At 39.8% G+C, this 23,315-nt stretch overlaps 1 protein-coding gene across 13 annotated transcripts in view; it reads left to right on the top strand.

Annotated features, from left to right (window-relative positions):
* Nucleotides 1-23,315, top strand: part of SCEL (sciellin) — a 125,577-nt gene that overhangs the window by 25,998 nt on the left and 76,264 nt on the right. For 11 of the 13 annotated variants that reach the window (XM_082245556.1, XM_082245552.1, XM_082245545.1 and 8 more), the window contains exons 2-6: nt 4,898-4,954; nt 9,085-9,214; nt 10,422-10,484; nt 11,142-11,207; nt 18,499-18,564. In XM_082245556.1, coding sequence (XP_082101682.1) covers nt 4,921-4,954; nt 9,085-9,214; nt 10,422-10,484; nt 11,142-11,207; nt 18,499-18,564 — 359 coding nt within the window. In that variant the 5' untranslated portion in view covers nt 4,898-4,920. The remainder of the gene's footprint in view (nt 1-4,897; nt 4,955-9,084; nt 9,215-10,421; nt 10,485-11,141; nt 11,208-18,498; nt 18,565-23,315) is intronic. The other 2 variants (XM_082245548.1, XM_082245550.1) reach the window with 1 other exon arrangement.

The raw sequence follows: 23,315 nt of genomic DNA, 5'->3' as shown, positions 1-23,315 counted from the left end.
TACTTTTACTTTCAGTACTTGAGTAGCAATTTTTTTTCAAAACTACTGGTACTTTTACTTTCAATACTTGAGTAGCAACATTTTTAAAAAAACTACTTGCAATACTTAAGTACAAAAAATGTTGAATACTTTAGTACTTCTACTCAAGTCACTTTTTGATCGAGCACTTCCACTTCTACTCAAGTCACTTTTTGATCGAGCACTTGTACTTTTACTCAAGTATGGGTTTCGAGTACTTTATACAACTCTGGTTATAAGCGCTCATATATAGTATATAGAGTTTTTAAACATGTCAATGGAGTTTTAGATGAAGCTTATTTTAAATCACATTTGCTTTTATGTTTTAATTTATTGTTGCAAATCTCACATTATTTTTGGCGCATTGGTATTACAATTTAATTACACTATTAAGTACGAAGAGTGGTAATCTTTTATTGTCTTTAGGTGTAAGGCTCCGTTCACATCTAGGCGTTTTGGGGCGTTTTTGGGGCGTTTTTCTGCTCTAGGATCAGCTCTCAAAACGCCCAACAAGACAAATCCTATTCATTTCAATGGCCCCTGTTCACATCTGAGCGTTTTGACGCTGTATACAAAACGCCCAACGCTCAAAAAAGTACATGAGCTTCTTTTTGGGCAGATTACAGGCGTTTTCCATTGATCTCTATTCAATCTAAAAACGCCTGCACAAAAATCGCGGTAAAAATCGCGGTAAAATCGCGGTAAAAAACGCCGCAAAAATCGCGGTAAAATCGCGGTAAAAAACGCGCGAAAAACGCTACGCTCAGGTGTGAATGTAGCCTTAATGTTCAGGAATCAATATTTATGTATTTTAGCACCCAAGTCTTTTTTAAATTATTTTTTCATTTCCCTAATGTTGTAGCATGTAGCTTTCTGTTTTTTGTTTTATGTAGTCTTTGAATTCAAAATGCCCTGATTAATATATCATAGCTTAATTAGGTTTGCTATTCTCAGTAGACCAGGGTGGATTATGGGAGTACACTGAGAGTAATTAGATGAGATATCAGGTTCAACGTAAGGGCAAGGGCTTAATAGTTCTATTCAGGTAGAGAACTAAGAAGCTGGAAGAAATATTTACATAAGGGAGAGGCACGCTTGCAATGCAAGCCATGGGTAAGCGAGCCATTATCACTGACAGTTCTGATAATAAACTGTAAAATCTTGTTTATATATCCTTTTTCATTGTTCAAGGTCTGAATATTCTCCTGCTACCTTGTGTTGATGCATCAAAATTTACATTCTGCTCCCTCTGACAAGGCTATGCAAAGCTTTCCTCCAAAGCACTGTGATACCATGATTGCATCTATTGTCTACAATAAAGATTGTCCATCTTTAAAGCTAGTGTTGGGTACGGCCGATACCAGGCAATATTCGGCCCACGTGCACCAGGCTTTAAGCAACTAGTAGCATTAAAGCCCATGTGTTAAGAATGCCTTATACTCCTTGGAGGACAGTTTTAATTTTAAGTACATTTTAAGTACCTTTTAAGTACTTTGAAGTTATCCTTTAAGTAAATCTGCCATTCTTACCATATCATACTATGACCCCAGCATGGTGAGCAAAGTGCTTAGCATTGCTGCCATCCAGACTGTTTATGTGGGTGTCTTCCTGTTTATGTGTACAATGCCAGGTCCTAGAAAAAAGCCACAGGTGATAATAGAATATATTACCTGTTAAGCATTGACAAATGGGTTACTATTGGTTAATAAATAAAGAAAATCCTAACTACTATAGCAAAGATACTCTTCAGTCAGTCAGTCAGTCTGTGCTGTAATAGCTATGTTACTGCCCAAATGAAATATACTGTATTTGGAAGGTCTCCAATCAGTGAGTGCAAAGCCGTCCACACACATTACAGGTTGATTGTACAATCTCTTGTGGATGAACCTACATGAACTGTGTAAAGTGAGGACCTACCTGACAATCCATTCAGTTAATATGCAAACATGAAGGCCTTTTCACAACCTTTCTGTTGTTAAAGGATATTGCACAATAAAATTGTAACGGTTAAAATTAATTAAGCTAAAATAAGTTACCATGCTCTCTACAGTTCCTAAGATTACTGGACAACTGCTTGCTAAAAGCCAGATCTGATGGTTTAAGTATTTGGCTCTTATACTACAATTTAAGATATTTTCATATAGTTAACATTAGTCTGTTGTTAGGTGCAATATACAATTTATACTCAGTGTCTAATTTGTTACCTAGTGTGCATGCAATGTCAAAACCCTGAGATATGTTGCAAAGATTTTTATTACACCTTAAAATCCTTAATGGGTTACATTAGAAACAAATAAGGCAGAGGCTAATTGCAATTGTATATTGATTCAATGATCTGTGCAACTTTGCACGTAGAGTAGTATTTTGTGGACATCCACACCAATGTCAGTTTGTCTAAATCTGTACCTAACCCCCCCACAAAATGTTATGTATTGCAACTTAATTCTTTTTATTTTTAAAGGCTCTTTTTTAGTTACACCTGGTGATCCTGCCAGTAACACACTTCTTGTTCTAGGGTGACAATGATCACTCACTGTACTGTATCTATCATCATCGCCCAAGGCTGCTTTTCTTATTTATACTACAAAATTCCGCCCCCTTCCCAACTCATAACCTATAGGAATGTTGCTTTGTAGCTCACAGTAGATAGCTTGTAAAACTGATAAAATTGTCTGAGCTTTCATTTAAGTCCACAAGAAGTTACAAGCACAAGGGTTTCTGACAGGATCAATAGGTATTTGCACATGGCGGCTGAGCCCATTTATCTTTAATTCAGGACAGAAGAGTAACTCTGGAATTAACGTTATATGGGCTCAGTCACCAATGTGCAAAAGGCCTAACAGGGATGATGGCTTGGTGAGAATACACCTCCATAGTCTGTACAGTGCCCATAATTTGACTGTGCATAGGGTTTTCTCCCAAGTAGAATAATAAGATGTGAAAACTGTCATCTCATCTGGAATGCTGACCTACCCAAGTAGACATTAGGAGATTATCCTTTATTTCCTGTCCCAGAGACACAATGGGAAGTGAGTGGAAATCTTTCCAGAATGAGAAGAAATTTCGCTTTAGATGGTTGTCACTGGAACCAATGGCCTTATTGCAAAGTATTGCAGGGATGGGCTAAGAGCAGGGCTAGGCTGAGGGGTATACAGAAGAGATGGTCACCTTGAGCGTTTTGGCATAAACAGGGCAAGACCTGCAATTTAAGCTGCTGAAGTAGTTCACAGTTCATAGGTGGGTGGGGGGGGTGCGCAGTTTGGCCTTGAAGAAGGGGACATACTCCAAAAGCTTGTCCTGAAAGATTATATGTTAGTGCAAATAAAAAAAGTATCAAGGACAGTAATCACCTTTTTTTTACTTGGGTGCTAAAAGACCTTGCCCTATCATTGCTTCATTGAATTATATTAATTCATTTTTGTTCTAGTGACAATTGTGGATTTTGTATCACTTTCTTCTCAGGTTTCATCAGAACAAATAGAGAGGGGGAATCTCTCCAGCAGGAATGCAGACAGCAATAAAAAACTGACAGGGGCTCTTGCCATTCTTTAGTCTATCCAAAACTGAAAAATACATTTTAATGTACCATGGTGTTCATTTTACATTTATTATTATTGTTATGTGTAAGACAGTTGCACTAGTTGGGTTGCAGATGTCCTCAAACCATTTTTGCCACTTCAACATTGTAATTTGTAGAATCTATAATTCTTATACAATACAAACATCTCTCTAGAACAATACCAAATATATTTTGCATGAATAGCAGGTGGTATCACTCATACCTTTCATGTTAATTAGTCAGTGCTGCAGAAATGACTCATTTACTAAAAAGAGCAGGTAGGACAAGGGCAAGGCTGCAGTCCTGCCCACATTTCTCTTTGTCACATGATATGATCGGGTCAGAGAATTATTTGGCAAGATGCAGTACAACTAAAGAACCCGCCAGTTTCACTGTGTGTCTCTACATATTTTAAAGAGGTGTGGTACCTTAGTCACCTTATCTTTTACACTGCTATGGTTTATGATCTAAGTAAATGTCCTAATTATCTGGAATGATCGGTTAGTTAAAAAATGTATATACTACTGAGGGCTACACTTTCCATGCCATTGTTTTATAGAATACCTTGGTTTTGTTGGATTTAATCCAGAGTTCTGCACATGGAAAATCTTACTTGAACTTGAGCTAAATAGGATTTACTGCAGGTAACTAGAAGAGGCACAGGCACAGCTGTGCAGGGCAGAGAGCGAACAGAGCCATTTTTACTATGATTACCATTGTCCTAGAAATGTATTATTGCAAACAATGTATAGAAAAATTTAAAATGTAAGGCTGATGACACACAGGTGACTCTGTCACTAGCATTCCTGTTACTGAGAATTTGTCAAAATTGCCAGCGGCAGAATCGCTAAGAGGCTGCCTGCTTTTTCCAATGGAATCATACCTTTTGTAGCTGTGACTCCCATCACTAGCAATCAAGATTCAGCAGGGATCAGGCCAGCGTCAGATCATCATCTTGCTAAGTGCGGCAGCAGAGGAAGCGATCCCTTAGGGACACATAGGCAGACTTTTTAGTGACCCTGCCACTGACTATTTCTTTTTTGTGTAATCAGCCTAAAATGGACCATGGAATAACATTAAACTTCTTTTTTTGACCGGTGGTTACATTTATTTTGTGCTGCGGTACAAAAGTGGAGTTGGGATATTTGTCTTTGTAATTTTTATTTACATTTTAAAATGGTTAATACAACCAGTAAATAACATGCTCATAGGAAACTAACAATGTTGGCAGCATATGTAGAGTGCAGGTATCATAAATGACATCATAAACTATTAATTTATCAATATATTCATGTTTTTTGTTTTTTCCTTTTTTATCAGATATAAAGAAGCTGTTCAGCAAGATGTCTACTTACACCTATAACAAATCTGGAAGCGGTAATGACTAAATTATACATTCATTGAGCACAATCAATTATTTTAGTTAATCTTTCACAAAATATATGTAATACCATTGTAATTTGAAATCCTTTAGGACATTGGGGAGGCTAGTGAGTCGTTGTGTGATAAGCATCAACAGGTCATAAGCAAACAGGACCAACTCATGGCACTCCGTTCCTACATGTAGGCCCTAGATGGACTCATTGGTGCTGCTGTGTGCTGATGTTGATATTGATGGGTTAAAAAAGGGTGCCATTCATCCTAATCCTGGCTGTCAAATTGTTATTTAGTGTCATGATCTTTTGAAGGAGAGAGTTTCCTATGCTAATTTGTTGCAAGGTGGCTTCTAGAAAGGGCCAGCTAACCTGGTTGAAAGCATTCTTGGCATCTACCATGGGAAAGTAATGATAAATTGACTCCAAGTGGGTGTGAGCTTGATCAATTCATTGTCTATACAGGTAGGGCTGATGTTTAATGACAGCCCCCTAACAAATATTTTAGCATCCATATTAATGAGGAAAAAAAATCTGTAACTGCTGTAGTTGTTTTCTGGGTTTGGGAATGAGGATAATAGGGTCTTCAAGTGTTTAGATAGGAAAGGACTGGTAGGTGAAACCTTTAATAAAGCTGAGTTATAGTCTCCTTAAGAGTTTTGTAGCATCTGGTCCTCAGCATTTGCTTGTGGGTAGGTCGATGATAGTATGAAGGAGTTCTTCTGGGGTAAATAGGGAGTGCAGGCTTTCACCAACATCAGAATGTTGTAGAGGTTAGTGTACAATTGTTTGAAGGCTTGAGAAATCTTGCTGGCTTTCTATACTATACTGCATTTGGGTAAGAATTTTGAGAATGTAGGTGGTCATGGATCTTGTGTGTAATTTATGCACAAAGAGGCAGCCACATTTGTTGCGGAATTCAATGTCTTGAGCATCCATGGAGTGATGGTCAACAAGCTGACAAAGTTGGAATCAAATGTTAAAGCTGTGAAAAGTGTGATTTGCAAGAATGTAAATTTGTGATTAGATTGGAGGATTAAAATCCTTTGGTATGGTGATGCTATTTGGCTTGACGTCTCTCTATAAGATGGGCTCCATTAGATATAAATTCCTTCTGGAGAATGCAATTTCTTTTTCTATTAAATGGAAGAGGAAGTTTTGTCATTAGTATGAGTTACCATAAATTGGATGATAGTTTGAGAGATATTCTGTAACCACACAGAGTAAACTGTTGTTGAGCCAAATAATCCAGAGTATCTGGAGTACTGGAGATTCATTGCCTCCTGATGATAGTGACAGTCTGTACTCCCTATTTACCCCAGAAGAACTGCTTCATACTATCATCGGCCTACCCACAAGCAAATGGGCAGTGCCTGTATTTGCACAGGTTTCTTGTAAAGACAGCATATCAACTTTATTTTTGTGCATGTTTCAAAGAATCTTTGATTCACTCTCAGGTCTATTCAGGTGTATTTTATTCTTTAAATCAAAGAATCTTTTATTCACTCTCAAATGTATTTAGGTACCGTATATTCATACAATTTACGTTAAAAGCAGATTTTAAGGAGGATCATTATGAGATTGGTAGGAGGTTGGGTAAAGGAAGCGTAGAATAGGGAATGTGGTTGAGTAGAAGGTAGGGAAAGATAAATACCAGGGAGCAGAAACTGAGGAAACTGGGTATTTAAGTGCTAGAAGGACTAGCCTTTAGGGACCTATATAAAAATACCTAGGAGAAACTGTTGGGGGTTTGGGTAGCCTAAGAATAGAATTGCATATCTGCTTTGGCCACTGGCCCTTGATAATGTTGCTTACACTTCTGTAGCTTTCCATACCAAGTGGTGGTAAGAGATGCAAGGATACCATTATTATTATTTTTTTGTTTATTGATCTATATATACCAGTATCTGTACAACATACAGATTATTTAGGGCCAGAGAGAGGGAGTGGTCATCCTAAGAACACAGTAACTGGTTTTAAAAAACAAAAAAAATTAGTACTTACTATCAAACTTCAAATAAATGTGGGTTTGTGTCCCAACAATTAGGTAAATGCGGTTTAAAGCTTTACTAGGCCAAGGAAAGATAGTTTGGAGCAATGTCCTAGTGGATAAGCAGCTCAATCTCCGTGTTTGTGGACGATACTAAATTAAGCAGGGCAATAACTTCTACGCAGGATGTGGAAACCTTACAAGAATACCTGAACAAAATAATGGGGTGGGCAACTACATGGCAAATGAGGTTTAATGCTGGAAAATGTAAGGTAATGCATTTGGGTACCATAAATATGAACAAAAGTTACTCACTAGGGGGAGAGCCTTTGGGGGAATCAAAGATAGAAAAGGACCTGGGGGTCCTAGTGGACGACAAGCTCAGCAATGGCATGCAATGCCAAGCTGCTGCAAGCAAAGCCAACAGAATACTGGCATTGGCATGTTTAAAAAAGGGGACTCATTCCAGAGATAAAATGATAATTCTCCGACTCTACAAGAGTCTGGTCTGGCCGCATCTCAAGTATGCCATCCAGTTCTAGGCACCGGTCCTCAGGAAGGATGTGCTGGAACTGGAGAAGGGCAACAAAGCTAATAAAGGGAATGGAGGACTTCAGCTAAGAGGAAAGACTATAAGCATTGAACTTATTCTCTCTGCAGAGGAGACGCTTGAGAGAGGATATGATATCAATGTACAAATACTGTACTGGCGACCCTAGCATAGGGAACACTCTTTTCAGCTAAAGGGAATATAAAAGGACCACGGCCATTCACTAAAATTAGAAGAGAAGCGGTTTAACCTTAAACTGCATAAAGGGTTCTATACTGTCAGAAAGGTAAGGATGTGGAATTCTCTTCCACAAGCAGTGGTATCAGCAGGGAGCATTGATAGTTTAAAAAAAAACTATTAGATGGGCACCTTAACAACCACAACATACAGGGGTATACAATGTACTATTGACATAAACACTTATACACACACTCATCATAGGTTGAACTGGATGGACTGGTATCTTTTTTCAACCTCACTAACTAGGAAAACCAGGAAAACTAGGAAAACAATGTGCTTTGTGGATGCTATACAGAGTGCAGATAAAGCCGACTATGGTGTAGTTCAATTAGTCAGAAAGCAGGTCAAGTGAATAGTGACCAGATACTGGCTCAAAAGAAGGGTTGAGATAGGAGAAAGCTGGTGTGATGTTCCAAGGAGGAGGATGTTTGGGGAATACTGCAAGGTCAGCATGGGAGTTAGACAAGGTGAGGTGGTAATTTCTTCCAGCACTTGAGGCATCTTGAATCTGATCCAGGCACAATTTCTTTTTTGACATAGTAGTTGCTAGTCCTTTTTTGTTGTTGGGAGAGATTATTTTCCTGGATTGTGTTGGGGGCGACCCGGAAGAAAAGGTTTCATTGGAAAGTCGGGGAGTATGACGTGTGGGAGTTCAAAAGTCCCTAGGAGCCAGGACAGGTCACCCAGATAGTGAAATGTGGCTGGCTGATTTCCACGTTTTGAATGCTACCAGTTGAAACAGATTGCCAGAGCAGTATTTTATGTCTCATTTTCTGAGCAATTTGAGAAATGGCTTCATAGTTCCGATTAGGTTTACAGTAAGTCAGAATAAATCCAAAAGCAGTTGATTGGGAGCCTGTGGTATCCCTCCTCTGAGGGTCTCTTGCTGTCTTCACAGGTTAGCCCTGGCAGGTCTGCCTTTAGCCAGCTCTGAGAGAAGGGGCTGCTGTAGTGGGAGGTGTTGGTGGGAGCAGCAGCGAGAGGCTGTGAATCATGCCACATTGGGACTTCTTCTTGATCATATTCTCTTTGCTGGAGTGCTCAGTTGCAAGGGAGCTTTTTTGCTAGGAGGAATCAAAAAGGCCCCTGTACCTATCTTGGGTCATTGGTAACTTGTATAAGCTTAATGAGGGCCAGGTTAGGATGGGAGCTGCAGTGGTGCAAATTCTATACTACCTAAAAAAGTGTTGTACTGTATATTTTTTCTTCTTTTAACCCATTAAATCTACTGTAAAAATGATATTTCCTCTAGATTCATTCACTACCTTGATGAGGTGATAAGCAACATTCTTCATGTCTTAATACATTTTCTCTACAAGCTTTCTGAGCTGTGTTTTCTTTGTTGTGTTTCCAGCAGACTCTAAAAGTAGTACCCTGGGATCTGTAAGCAGACAGAATGTGATACAAGAGACAAACAAAAGAAGAGGTTTGCTAAAGGACAGTAGCTGGATAAAAACACGGCCAGAAGATGAAGAGGAAAAGATGTAAGAAAGTGAACAGTTAGGTCTGATCAAGTTTCATGCTAGGGCCCTGGAGTTCACACGTTCACCAATGTAGTCAAGACCTTCATTGCCTAGCCAAACCTATAATAACATTTATGACAATAAAACCCAGCGCTTGTGGTAAGAAAGAATAAATAAATTAATAAAGTGCTGAAATACGTGCTACACCAAATGAGGAAAGAATAATGGTGTCTGTGCATACAAAAGCTGCTTGCTGCAAATAAAGTGCTAGTGCTCTTTAAATCATGTAGGTCAGTGGTTGCAGCGCTGCTTCAACTAAAAAAACTACATATAGTGTGCAAATTCACATATAAATAAATGATGACAGTGATGCATCAAAATTCATAAAAATACATAAAAATTCATACAAATTGGTGAAAAAAATGGATGAAGAAAAATTGCATATCGTCCATAATCTAGTCCATCAAAGAAATGCAAATAAAGTGCTTCTGTGCTTAATCTGTGCTTGGAAGGGGGGTTTCCCCCGCGTGGTTTTCTACTTACCACAATGTGCTTTTAAACAGGCATATACTGCTGATCACACTCTTTGCATGAAAATCTCTGATGCCGATGGTAAGATCCTTGATGGTGCTTATCAATCCAGAGTTTCCTCATGTAAGAAAGAACCATCCATAGTGAAGATCGTTTAACAAGGTTTATTCAAGCAAACAAGAATAATACTCACAAACATAATGAAAAATCAAGCATATATGACACGACGCGGTGGTTCGCTGCTCCCGCAGCGTGCGCTCCACCGGCCGGATGTGACGTGGCAGTCCGCTCGGCCAATTGCTAGACGCGTTTCGCTGTCAATCACAGAGTCATCTGTAGCTCACAGATGACGATGATGAATTTTGATGCATCACTGCTCATCATTTATTTATATGTGAATTTGCACACTATATGTAGTTTTTTTAGTTGAAGCAGCGCTGCAACCACTGACCTACACTATAATAACATTTAGCACATTTTCCAGCAGTGTTACTGGAATGTAAGGATGTTTCAAATCAAAACCATCAATTTTTCTGGATTTAATAATATTAGAATTTAGGCATATGCATAAACAAATCTGCTTGTTATTGTTTAGCACCCCTTCAGTCTTCTCATGCCTTTTTTTTTTTTTTACATTTGAGTGCTATTGTATTTTGCTTGATATTATATGTATGTATTATTTTCTCATGTTTTACAGGAGAGAAGAAAACTATGGGAGAAGTATACTAAATAGATACAAATCCCAGGAAAATCTGGACAAGTAATAAGAACTCTTCTATCCTGCAAATGTTATTAGATGTACTGATATAAAACCCCTAATCACTTCCCTAATCCCCTAATTAGTTGTTATGGCTAACATAACACCATAATACCTTTCCTTTCTTCCAATATTATTTTTATTATTACAATGTTTCTTATTATGGTTTTAACATTATAACCAGATGCATTTATCACATTGTTTAGTTCGTAATGATTACAGCAACTGGTAGCTCCAAAGGCGGCTTGATCTGCAGGATGTTGTAAAGTAGGCGGTGGGTAGTACAAAGGGGACAGTTTTAAAATCGTATAAAAGTGTCATTAGTTTGAGCAATGCTGTTATTTTTATGTACAGAAGAACATAAGCCTAGTACAGACAGGCTGAATGTCTGGCAACATCAGCTGGTTTAAAAAAAAACTGGCCGACATTCGGCCCATGTGTATTGCAGCCGGTCCGACAGAAGCTGGGCATTCGGCCGACTTTTGTCGGATGTGCATGCTGGAAAACTAGCAGCCGACCAGCTCCCAATCTGATGGGATACATTGGCTCCAACTGGAGCTGTCAGTTTGGGTTGAATGAAATAGACATGCACTGTACATATCTGTTTGATTTGTCTATTTTACAATATTATGTCCTGAGCTGTTTACCTTTGTTTTCCAGGGATGATGATAAAGAAGAGAAGGCATCCATACACAACAGGTTCAAGTCAGATGATGCTCTGGACAGGTATTGTTTTCTGTGCATTGTGTCTGGTGTTTGCTGGGCTCAGGGAACATTCCTTCAATTTTGAGTTAGCTTAAAGTTGGTCATATAAAGAAAATCACCTGCAGCGACACAATGACACACTATCAGAGTGAAACAATTAATCACAAAGTGCAACAATTAGTCACATATCTATGTAAAGTGCAAAAATCAACATAAATATAAATACGTCAATCCTAAAGTGCAGATTAAGTATATAGGTCTAAAAGGATATAAAGTGCCAATAAAGTGCAAAAAAGTCCTGTATACTCCAAAAAATATATGTATTATAATTGCTCCATGAATGACTCAGATTGTTAGATTGTTGCCAGACTCTTTCCGGTGTAAAGTCGCACCAACCATCACCTCATGAAATGAACATTCACCAGAAAATGAGCTACAAAATTTGTAGAAAGCTTAGTATGTCTTTCTTTAAGCAGGACTGCTTGTTTGCCCCCCCCCCTTCCTCCTTTAACATTTGGCACTTATTTATTTGTATTTGGGGTGGGAGTGGGTACCTGGTTTTAACAGGTGCATGCTCCCAATTCTGCCAGGATCAACATGGTGATCTGAGCAGAAGTTCACCCCCCCCTCTTTGCCCGCAGCCTTCTGGGGAACATCACAGGTCCTGTGAGACTGTGGGACCATTCACAAAGCGCATGCGTCAGGTGAGGACAGCGCTGGATCCCTGAACAGGTAAGTGTCCTTTTATTAAAAGTAAGCAGCTACAGTATTTGAAGTTGCTGTCTTTTAATTTTTTTTTTTTGGGGGGGGGGAGGGAGACTAAAGCTCCTCTAAGTAGATGTCATTCAGGGTAGCCTATGCATCCATCCACAGTGCTCTCCTCTCCAGTTCCCAGCACCAATGCAAGCTGCAGCATATAAAGCTCACACCAGAGCCAGCAAAGATGGTAATTGTGTAGTATTTATTGCACAATGAGGATCACATACATAGCATGCCAAACAAACAGACCAATATATCAATGCAAAAACCACTGTAACTTATATAGAAAGCTGCTGCTGACCGATATCATGCAGCAGCGTAACATCAGCACTAAAATATCTGTCTCAATGCATGTCAGCAAGATATCGCTGAGTTTTCCCCGCCACTCTGAGGAGAGAGCGGTGATTGTCAGTCATTTGCTTTCTTCTCTGCTTTCCCTTGCGTTCACTGGAGCATTGGGCTGTGGAGGGGGCAGGAGCAGCTGGCTCAGGCTCTCAGCAGATTATTAAGAGGCTGAGCCAGGTGTCGGTCCAAGCTCCTGGGTGGATCCCGACCATATGGTCGCGATCTTTCCCCAGCCTGGACTGTCTCTGTGACATCAGCCGATAGCGGGAATAAGCCTGCTGTCAGCTGAAAATGGGTAACAGAAGTGCAGAATGAACTGTACTCCTATGACACACAGGAGAAGTACAGCCAAGGGAGCTTTGGCTGTACTTCTCCTTTAAAGTTGGTCACAGATACCTCCTTTTGTTATGTGATGGTCTTACTGTTTGGCTATCAATGTGTAGGCCATTATACCACACATTGTTGGTAAATCCAAAGGGTATTGTATAGAGACTGTAGGTAAGATCATCTGCCAGCTTTAATAAAAGTTATCAGTCAAAATTTTAGGAATCTAGAACCTACATCATCATAAAAAAAAACAAAGCAATAAAACCCGGGGAGTATGTCAAAAATATTTGTTTGGAAGGGAGTTTTCATTTTCCAATGGCTCTCAAACTGACAAGGCTGCATGCTAGTGCTTGGATACAAAAAATAGGAATGAAAAGGTTTACCATTATTGCCTTACAATCAGTATTTGACCTGAGAAAGCCACTGCTGTCAGGTAAAGAAAGGTACCCTTTGTGCATGGACATTTAAGATGCCTTTACTATGCATATAAATTGACTTACTGTCCCTATGTAAAACAAATCTGAATAGGCAGCCTGTAAATTTAAAAGCTGTGTACATGCTTTTCCAGAGAGCGGTGTGTTAAATGTTCCGTATCTTGAAAAGCTCTGGGTGCCATTGTTATCGGATACTTTTGGGTGTGTCAAATAGGGCCAGCAGGAGGAACCACAGCACCTAACAGAAAATATTGGTGTATTGGATAATAAAAGCACCTGGAGCTCTTATAGGGAGTGTAGTAGAGTCAACACCCACCAAAAGGGTAGGTTAAAATCTTTTTATTTTGCCGGCTGTTTCTTGATCATAGCAATCACAACCTTTTCTTTGGTCGGTGTTCATCTCTGCTGAATGTGAACTATTCGACTTAAAAACTCCCTGGTTCAAAATCACTAAACAAAAACTTTACTCTGGTCTATCGTTTGGGGCCCAGGTTATTTCCTCACTGTGAGCCACCATTTTGCCATTCTAACAGCTTAGAGAAGGTAAAGTTAGGCATTCCAAAAACACTTCTGGCTTTTCTGTCACAGCCTAGGGTCTAGCTGCTGACTTTTGACAAGAGACAAAATTTTAATCTGATTGGACTGCTTGTTTTGGGGAAAGCAGGAGTATTTAGTGCCTAGAAGTTTGGAGAATAGAAAGGTTCACTTTAATTAACTCTTTTCAAAAGCCTGTGTATACTAGGCTTTTGAGAAGAGTCAATTAAAGTTAATTAAAAGCTAAACTACTAAGGTATTTAGAGACACAAAATGAGTGTTTGCCAGCTCCAGCTGATCCCTATGTCTGTAGGTAGCAGTGGGCAGCAGTAGGTGATGACGGCTCTCACAGGTGCCAGCTATTGGTTGCATTGGATATTTTCATAAGACTGATATATTTTTTTTCTTTGTATTAGGCCAGTGTCAGGTGATGTCCTGTCCACCCTCCTTTCTTCATAGGTGTAAGGCTGGGTACACACTATACAACTTTTGTTCTTCGATTTCCTTTAAATTTACCTTAAACTATGTAGTGCAAGGGCCTGCCTGATTACATACAATTTGAAAGTGTTTGGGAAAATTGTATAGTGTGTATCCCATATAAGTTTGCACACCTGGAAGATCTAAGCATGCATGTTTCTAGCAAGATCTCTAGAAAAGATGCCTTTGCCTCACTCTCTAACACCTATAGCCAACATAAAACAAGTATCCTCTGCAATGTTCCATATGAAGTAAGTGGATAAAACAAATGTAGCACCCCTCAGTAGGCTACTAGTGTCAGGTAAATTTAGTTTTGGGCCTCCCTGTAATCAGGGAGAGAATTTATCATTTGTTACTGTCTGTTCTAGGTTCTGCAGTTGCGGCCTCAACTACTTTCCCTGCATCCCACTGAGCTCTGGGGTATAGTGAGCAGGAGAGAATTGACTCTGCCTCACTTAATGCTTCTTCAGCCTCTCCCTGGTCAGGAGAGTGAGTGACCAGCAGGGAGGGGTATAACTAGGCCCCAGGGGAGGGGTATAACTAGGCTCCAGTGTTAATTTTGACGTCAACTTTCAATTTAGTTTTAATCATAGTCTTTTGACTAAAATGTCATTTTATTTTTACTTGAATTTTGGTCATCCTGAATTGTTTTAGTCATATCCTAGTAGACTAACATCTTCAGTACATTTTAGTCTACTAAAATCATTTTAGTCTACTAAAATCTAGTTTCGTTTAGTTAAATAATGCATTATTTAAGCATTTCTCTAGAATTTCCAAACTCATTTAATACTCCTGGAGTCAAAAATCAAATAACTTATTATTTATGGTATTAAGGAGAGGGGTATAACTAGGCTACAGTGTTAATTTTGACATCAAATTTCGATTTAGTTTTAGTCAGTCTTTTGGCTAAAATGCCATTTTAATTTTTAATTTTTTTTTTTTTTTGTCAATTTCTTTTTATTGCTTTTAAAAGAGAAAAAACTCACCACACAGGGTGGAACATACAAAACAAAAAAAGAAAAAAAAATTGGCTACGCAGGGCGGAATATACAAAACAAAACAAAAAAAAAACACAAAAAACTGCCGTTTTAGTTTTAGTTGTATTTTATTTATTTATTTACATATTCATCTGAATTGCTATTTTCATCCACGAAAATATATTCATTGATGAAATTAACACTGTTGGGCTGAGGCCTAGAACAGCTTCTTCTTGTTTTTGGGGTCCCAGCTCATGCTTGGGCTAGGGACCCCAAAAACAAGAAGAAGCTGTTCTAGGCCTCAGCCTAACAGTGTTAATTGGGCTAGGGGACCTATGGCCTAGTCCCTTGAAAGCATGCAGAAAGCTCATCTGAGGATCCAGGACACAGGCAACAAGCTGACTGGTACTGTAAGTGGCAACTCATTATACACAAAACAGGGAGTACCTGCTATGTGGATTCCAGAGACTCCCCCCCCCCCCATTTGGGAGAGCTTACAGCAGTACATACACAATACTATACTCCTGTTGAGGAGTTCCTTTTAGGAATATAGTTACCTTTCATATTCAAGAGGGGGGTTCTCAACCTGAAGAGAGCAGTTCAGATTTAGAGTCCTCCATTACAGTTTACTGCAAGACTTTGGAGTATTCGAAGGCTCACCCTCACCCTATCTAAGCTGTTTCAGCAAATTAAACTGCAAAAAGACATGTACAGCCTGTTTTCTGTTTTGTGAACCAATGTTTGCCTGGCTGCTATGTGCCTGTCAGGGAATGTAACCTGGGACCAAACAACCAGACCAGACCCGGCTCTGCGCTACACAAAGAAAATAAACAATTTTGCAAAAGTCCACAAACCAGAAAATCAGATGGCAAATATGGGCCTTTACGAGTTGATAACTGTATTTTCACATATATTTTCACACCCCAGCACAAAACAGGGATGTTTATAAATTAAACAGTATTCAAAAGTATTTGTAAAGCATTTTAATGTTACAAAGTATTTAAATGATGAATAATTAAATCTGCATGCTCTTTACACTAGTTATTTAATATTATATATTCTTTTCCTGACATGTAACACTACTTACTGAATTTAATATTGTAATCTAACATTATAAATGTTAATATTAATGTTCTAACTCATACTATTGTTCTGACTTTTATGTCTCAATCATCATACATGTAATGCATTCTAAAGCCCATTTAATTTAGGTGGCTACTCCAGTTTCATTAGTCATTAATAGACTTTAATAAAAAAAATAAAAACAAAATAAAATCCTCTATACCTTACTATTATTATCCTTCTTGGTAGTACTTATTGCAAGTATTCGGTGATTACTATCTAGCACAAAGTATTTCTTACTGACACAGAGAAATGTACTTTTTATATCACACAATTTACTACATTGCACCAACAAAGCTGACTCAACAAGAAGCAAAAACAAAAGATTGCTGTCTTTTACAAATTCTCTTTATCTTATGCCTGTACATGTTTCTTCACATTTAATTTTTGATTCATTTTTAATTAAATGTAAAAGCGTAACAGAAAAGTATTGGAAAGATTGATATACGCAGGTAACCTTTGATTATGCTATTGTAATCTCTCTCAGGACATGAATAAACAGCCGTTTACCTGGCTTTCCTTTTGAGCACTATTGCCATGTAGACATTTTTGTCATCAGTTGCATACATGACTAGTATAGTGTTAAAAAGAATATACCTTTTAAAGAGCTATCTGACATTGCCAGTAGACCTCTCTATACAGTAACTTTGATGATGAATGAACAGATTTTCCTAAATAGACTAGGTATCAATGTCAAAGCCAGTGATGGTCAACCTAGTAGATATACTGTAGGGGACCTCAAATGCAATCTCTGATTTCACCAAGAGGCCATACATAATACTTTGCATTGGTAATGCCACAGCAGGCCGTTCAAAACTGCAGACATATCATTAGAGATTGTGAATATACTACAGGTATAGTTGTAGACTGGAGTACATTTGATGGCTTCTCCCATTTGATGTGTCCACACATAATCTATAAAATAAATATTTTCTGAAGGAGCTTATCAGTGTGGACTATCTTATCGCACCCTGAGCCATCTTTCTTCTTCAAATGGTCCCCTAACCTTTGCAGAACCTCTCCAAAAAATGTTTCCACAAGTTAGCCAGTTGGTTAGTAAGACACTTCACCCTATAAACTTTCTAGATGCACCACCATCTCATACACAGTAACAAGTTCTGTTTCTGAACAAGGACTGCAGTAACACTTCCCTTCAATGAATATATGAACAAATCTACTAGCTAGACCTGGGGGCCATGGTACAGCCATGCCGCAGCCTTCAGTTTCTCAACTTTGTCATTTAGGGTATCTTTTATCCATCAAACTTTGCAATGATCTCTACCCCATGGGTACCACTATCATGCCTGTTGGTGAAGCCACAGAAGAACATAATGACTTCATTTTGCAAACTATGCCAAAATGTGAACCTAACTTGTTTACTTAGTAGCATGGAATGGAGGGTCTGCATAGGTTAAGTAGTTTCTAAAACAAATTTGGAAAATGTTTTTTTAAAAATGGCTTCTCTTATCCGACATAAAATGTCCCCAGTGGCCTCGTTTTGACCCATGTGAACCAGGCAATTCATTGTGCAGTCACAAAGCTGTTGAAGTGTACAGTCCATTTTAAGGGTTAGAAGAAAATAAATCTGTACTAAGGTGAACTTGAAGGTGCCAGCTGCTGCCCTCCTTCAGAAAATGCAAATATCTTGGTTAACATGCAGGTCTTTTGTCTTTAGGACTTTCAGGGGTGGATTAAAAAGGCAAGTAGACTAGTAGGCAAGTAGACTATGTACTTTGCAAGTGCAAATGCACAAAATTTTCCCAGAGCTTGGTAAATGTAGTAAGGCTCATCTGATTTCCATCATTCAATTATGTGCAAGCAAAAATGTTTTTATTTCCTTGCACCTGATTGAGTATTATTTCCAAAGTGAAGCTTCACCACATTATACTTACTAAAGAAAATGAGTGCAATTCCATTAGCCTAGTGCAACTGCACTTGCAAAGTGCACAGTCTATTTGCCTTTAGTAAATCAACACCTTAGAGTCACTGACCTGAAACAAGTATTCAGATGAGGAGTTCTGACTTCACTTTCTTCATGCTTGTTTCATGTTAAGTGACTCATAGACAGCCAAGCAAATAACGTTTTCAAAAGATCTGCAATAATAACCACCTTCTCTCTTAACGCAAGTTCTTAAGGGTTAATTTTGTAGCAATTGTCCATCACTCTGAAGTGGCCATGTATGCAGTTGCTGCTTGAGATTACAATAGTGCAATCTACACTCTCCCATGTGGTGCAGCTCTTACAACAAATCTACAATTTATGAGTGTGGTTCAGATTATTGATAAAATAATCTGTGACTCCTTTATTTAAATCTATGGTTCCATATTTTCCTACAGAATTTCATTGAGAAACACATCTGAAAGAGGAAATAAATCTGCAACACTGGAAAGAATGCCCATGAGGTAGTCTTGCAAATTAAGGAGTGCTTAGCTACGCATTTTAAATAGAGCATTGATTTTTACATTATTATTTTTATTTGACACAAATTAAAAGCTTATTGCAAATGGCTATAGTGCTTGGCAATGCTTCTGTCCCATTTAAAGGCTTGATACCACTGTATGGGAACAACTATATTTTCTCCATTATCAAAGTAATGTGATCTACTGTACAGGGGCCCTGTTTTTTTCATAGAGGGCTATGGGAAATAAGGTGCCTTACATTAGATTGCATTGTTTTCCCTATAAAATAGGGCCTTCTCATTCCTATTGGGAATTTCCAAAAATCTCAATTACAGGATGACTAAAAAGCCAACCTTCACCCTGTAGTAAAGTTATAACACATTGGTGTTATTTGATGATTAGATAAAGGAATGCTTGAAAGGATACAGCAAATTTTAATTGATTGCAATTCCGAAAAGGGAACATGTTTGCTGATTAGCTCAGTGCCTGTCTAAAAGGAATGTATCAACGAGCTTGCACTCACAGCACACAAGCAGAAAGGATGCATTCTTGCTTTGCATTGCTTTGATTTATTGCTTTCCTGCTTAGCAATATATATTATCAATATACTGTATATAATGAATGTCTTATATATGTATATGTACAACCAAAAAGATGTTCGATATAAAAAAAAACTTATTGGCAGATTAAATAATTATAGTTTTCCACCTGCTGAAAGCATACCATAAACCTTATTCCTTTAACAAAAAATACAGTTTATGTTTTTACAACCTAAATAACCTGATACTTGGCTATGAAGGCTTTTTTACACAACAAATTGTCTTAACAGTGATTAGTAATATCCGAAAATCCAACTAATTTTTATTAACTGATATGTCATTAACAATCTAACTTGGTAGAAACTTTTACATTTATACATGAGTTTTTAAAATCATATTCATTTTGCTTTAAAACATAGTTTTTTTCAGATTTTTGTTTCATTATATTTTGTTTATGTAGGGCTGTGGCCCGCAATATGTACACTCTGGCTGGTTCGGCACTGAGGCTGGTATTCGCCATTGCCCTGGTGTTGCAAACTCTGACCAAGTAGGCTAATCTTTTACGCCGTGACCTAGAGGGAGAACAACTCCCCACTGCCTTTGCTGAGCTGGCGGACCAACTGATCCAGGAGCTGCAGGTTATCTGTGATGCCTCTTTGGATGCAGCTCCCCTAATGGCTCGGTTCTCTGTTTCGGCAGTGGTCGTTAGTTGTGTCTTTTGGCTTAAATGCTGGTCTACGGTTCAGAATTCTAAAAAGGCCTTGACTGATCTCCCCTTTCAAGGGGATCACCTGTTTTGGGCTACCCTGGATGACATCATTAATGGTCTTACAGAAGGAAAGAGTACTTTTCTTCCGCAGGCTACTAAGGGCAAGGGAATTCGTCGTAGACGTGGGCTCTCTTTCTCGGCTCATAAGAAGTTTTTTTCGTCCCTCAGCCTTTCAGGGCCTCTTCTGGAGGATCCAAACAAACCTGGTCTGGCAAGCCGAGAGCGGGTTTCTCCAGACTCACGGACAAGGCTCTTTCAGCATGAAGGTGCGCCCTCACGCATATCGGGGGTGGGGGGACGTCTTCGCTGATTTCTGGACCTGTGGACTTCCCTGGTACAAGACAAATGGGTCCACAAAGGTATTCGGTCTGGCTAAAAGATTGAATTTCACTTTTGTCCCCCGGCAAGGTTCTTTCCTATCAACTTGCACCTTTTCCCGGACCGCTTACAGGGTATGTTTGGGGCTGTATAAATCCTGTTGCTTCAAGGGGTGATTGTCACAGGTTCCAACATCGGAACGTTTTCAGGGGTTTTACGCAAACCTGTTCACAGGGCCAGGGAACAAAGGAGTTCCTGATATGGTGGCTTCATTCTCCTGCACTTCGGCTGGGCAAATCCTTCCTCCCCTTGCATTGGACAGTGGTCACCATGGATGGCAGCCTGTCCAGCTGGGGAGGCGTCCTCAGCAAGAATTCTGCTCTGGGGATCCGGACACTGGAAGAGTCCAGACTACCGATCAATGTCTTGGAACTTTGAGCAATCAGACTGTGCCTGGACCATTGGACAGATCATCTTCAGGGGTGTCAAGTGCGCATTCAATTGGAAAATGCCACTGCCATGGCTTATGTCAATCACCAAGGGGGCACAAAAAGTTTCCTGGTGGCTCAGGAGGTAGCCGGCATTCTAAGGTGGGCAGAACAGTTTGTTCCAGCCCTCTCGGCCCTATACATTCCCGGGGTGGAAAACTGGCAAGCGGATTACCTCAGTCGGCAGGCGTTGGACCAAGAAGAGTGGTCCCTTCATTCAGAGATGTGGCATCCCTGAGGTGGATCTGTTGGCATCTTGGCTCAATAGAAAGGTGCAGAGGTTTTCACGGGGTCCTCTGGCAGAAGCCACAGACGCACTGGTGGCCCCGTTGGGACAGTATGGTCTGATTTACGCCTTCCCTCCTCTCAAGCTTCTGCCAAGACTTCTATGCAGGATCGAGGCAGAAGGGATTGGCCTGGCCTCACCAGGCTTGGTACGCAGATCTGGTGCAGCTGGTTGCCAGCGTTCCTTGGATACTTCCTCTCAGGGAGGATCCGCTGTCTCAAGGACCAATCTTCCATCCTGCTTTACAGTAGCTGGCTTGTGGCTTGATGGCTTGGCTGTTGAACGCCAGGTGCTGATGGATAGAGGTTTATCTGAGTCAGTGATTCCAACGCTGTTAAAAGCGAGGAAATCTACTTCTAGGAAGATCTACCACCGTACGTGGAAGACGTACATAGCGTGGTGTGAGTCTCTTGGGGGTTTATCCTTGCTCCTTCTCGGTGACTTGGATTTTGACCTTCCTTTAATGGGGGGGGGGGGGTTGAACAGAAATTGGCCTTGATAACCATCAAGGGCCAGGTGTCGGCCTTGGTGGTCGTCTTCCAATGACCCTTTGCCTCCTTTCGAGAATCTTTGGGAGATTCCCTTGCTTATGCTGTATCAGAAGGTGGCATTTTTGGTGGCTATCACCTCTGTGTGCAGGGTGTTGGAATTGGCGGCGTTATCCGGGCGGGTTGAATAGAAATTGGCCTTGAGTACCATCGAGGCCAGGTGTCGGCCTTGGTGGTCGTCTTCCAATGACCCTTTGCCACAGGTCCTCCAGAAGCCTCCTTTTGAGAATCTTTGGGAGATTCCCTTGCTTACGCTGTCTCAGAAGGTGGAATTTTTGGTGGCTATCACCTCTGTGCACAGGGTGTTGGAATTGGCGGTGTTATCCCGTCGTCCACCTTACTTGGTGATTCACAGAGATAATGTGGTTCTTCGTCCCTGTTCGTCGTTCCTCCCAAAGGTTGTCTCTGATTTTCATTTGAATGAAGCCATTGTGTTGCTTTCCCTGTATCCCAGGCTGAAAAACATCTAAAGGAAATTGCATTGCATGCCTTGGATGTGGTTCAGACAATTAGGGTGTACCTGGCAGGTATGGAGTCTTTTAGGAAGTAAGACTCACTATTTGTGCTCACGAATGGGCCTCGGAAAGGGTTGTCTGCTTTCTCGGTGACCATTTCCAGATGGACCAGACAGACGATGATTCAGGTCTATTCCATCAAGGGTCAGGTTCCACCCTTCCCTGTCAAGGCGCACTCTACTCGGGCGCTCAGTGCCTCTTGGGCCTTCCGTCATCAGACGTCAGTGATGCAGGTTTGCAAGGCAGCCACCTGGTCCTCGGTGCATACTTTCACAAAGTTTTATAAAGTGGATGTGTTGGCATCTGTGGATGCTTCTTTTGGCTGCAAGGTTTTGCAGGCTGCTATTGAGAGGACCTGATCCTCTTTGAGGGTGCATTGTTTTTTTCAGGTGCACTACAGTTGATTTGGTTGAGCTTCTGTTGCCTGGTTGGCTACTATTTAGCCTTGGGAATTTTTTTTTCTTGTTGTTCCCACCCCTCATGTTTAACAATGCTTTGGGACGTTCCAATGGTTAAGAATATCTGGAGCTGTGTTTGTCAATGAAAGGAAGAGAAAGTGGTATTTTTGACTTACTGTAAAATCCATTTCTCTGATGTTCATTGACAGACACAGCACCCACCCCTCTGTGGGGTGGTAATTCTTCTGACACTGCTTGTAACAAAACTGAGTACCTATAGCAGGGACAGGGAGTATACCCCCTGGGACTGCCCATAGGCATAGCCAGATTCTTTTTCTGCCTAATGTCCTACTCCTGTAGAGCGAAATATAACCCAATGGTTATGAAGATCAGGAGCTGTGTCTGTCAATGGACATCAGAGAAATGGATTTTACAGTAAGTCAAAGGATAAAGTTCAGGATAAAAATGTTTTTTAGTTATAGCGGCTCTTTTAAGTGCACAGGTGCCCAGACTATGGACATAAACCTATTTACATATTCTCAAAAAGCATTACAAACATTTCATAAGAAGCCATCCATTACCTCTCTAGCTGTTTTTAGGTGAAGTTATTTATTATCACAGATTATCAAAGATCACAACAGAGATCTGTAGTTGGTTTCTAACAGGAAACGCCTGTTAATGTTTACATTAAAAGGTTCGCAGTCTGCCAAGATTTGCTCTCAGAGAAAAAAAAGATTTTGCTGCATGTGTTATGAACTTTAAAAAAAAAAACTGTTCCACAGTGCTTATAGACACAGGGGTGAATGAGGGCTTGTTTTTAAGTGACTTTACTGTTTGTTCAGAATATGTGAATACTTGGTGTGCATGACTTGGACACAAGTTCAATTTTCAAA

Source organism: Pelophylax lessonae (genome assembly GCF_965119305.1).
Source record: "Pelophylax lessonae genome assembly, chromosome: 2".
Classification (NCBI taxonomy): Eukaryota; Metazoa; Chordata; class Amphibia; order Anura; family Ranidae; genus Pelophylax; species Pelophylax lessonae.
This window is presented reverse-complemented; position numbering and strand designations above follow the sequence as displayed.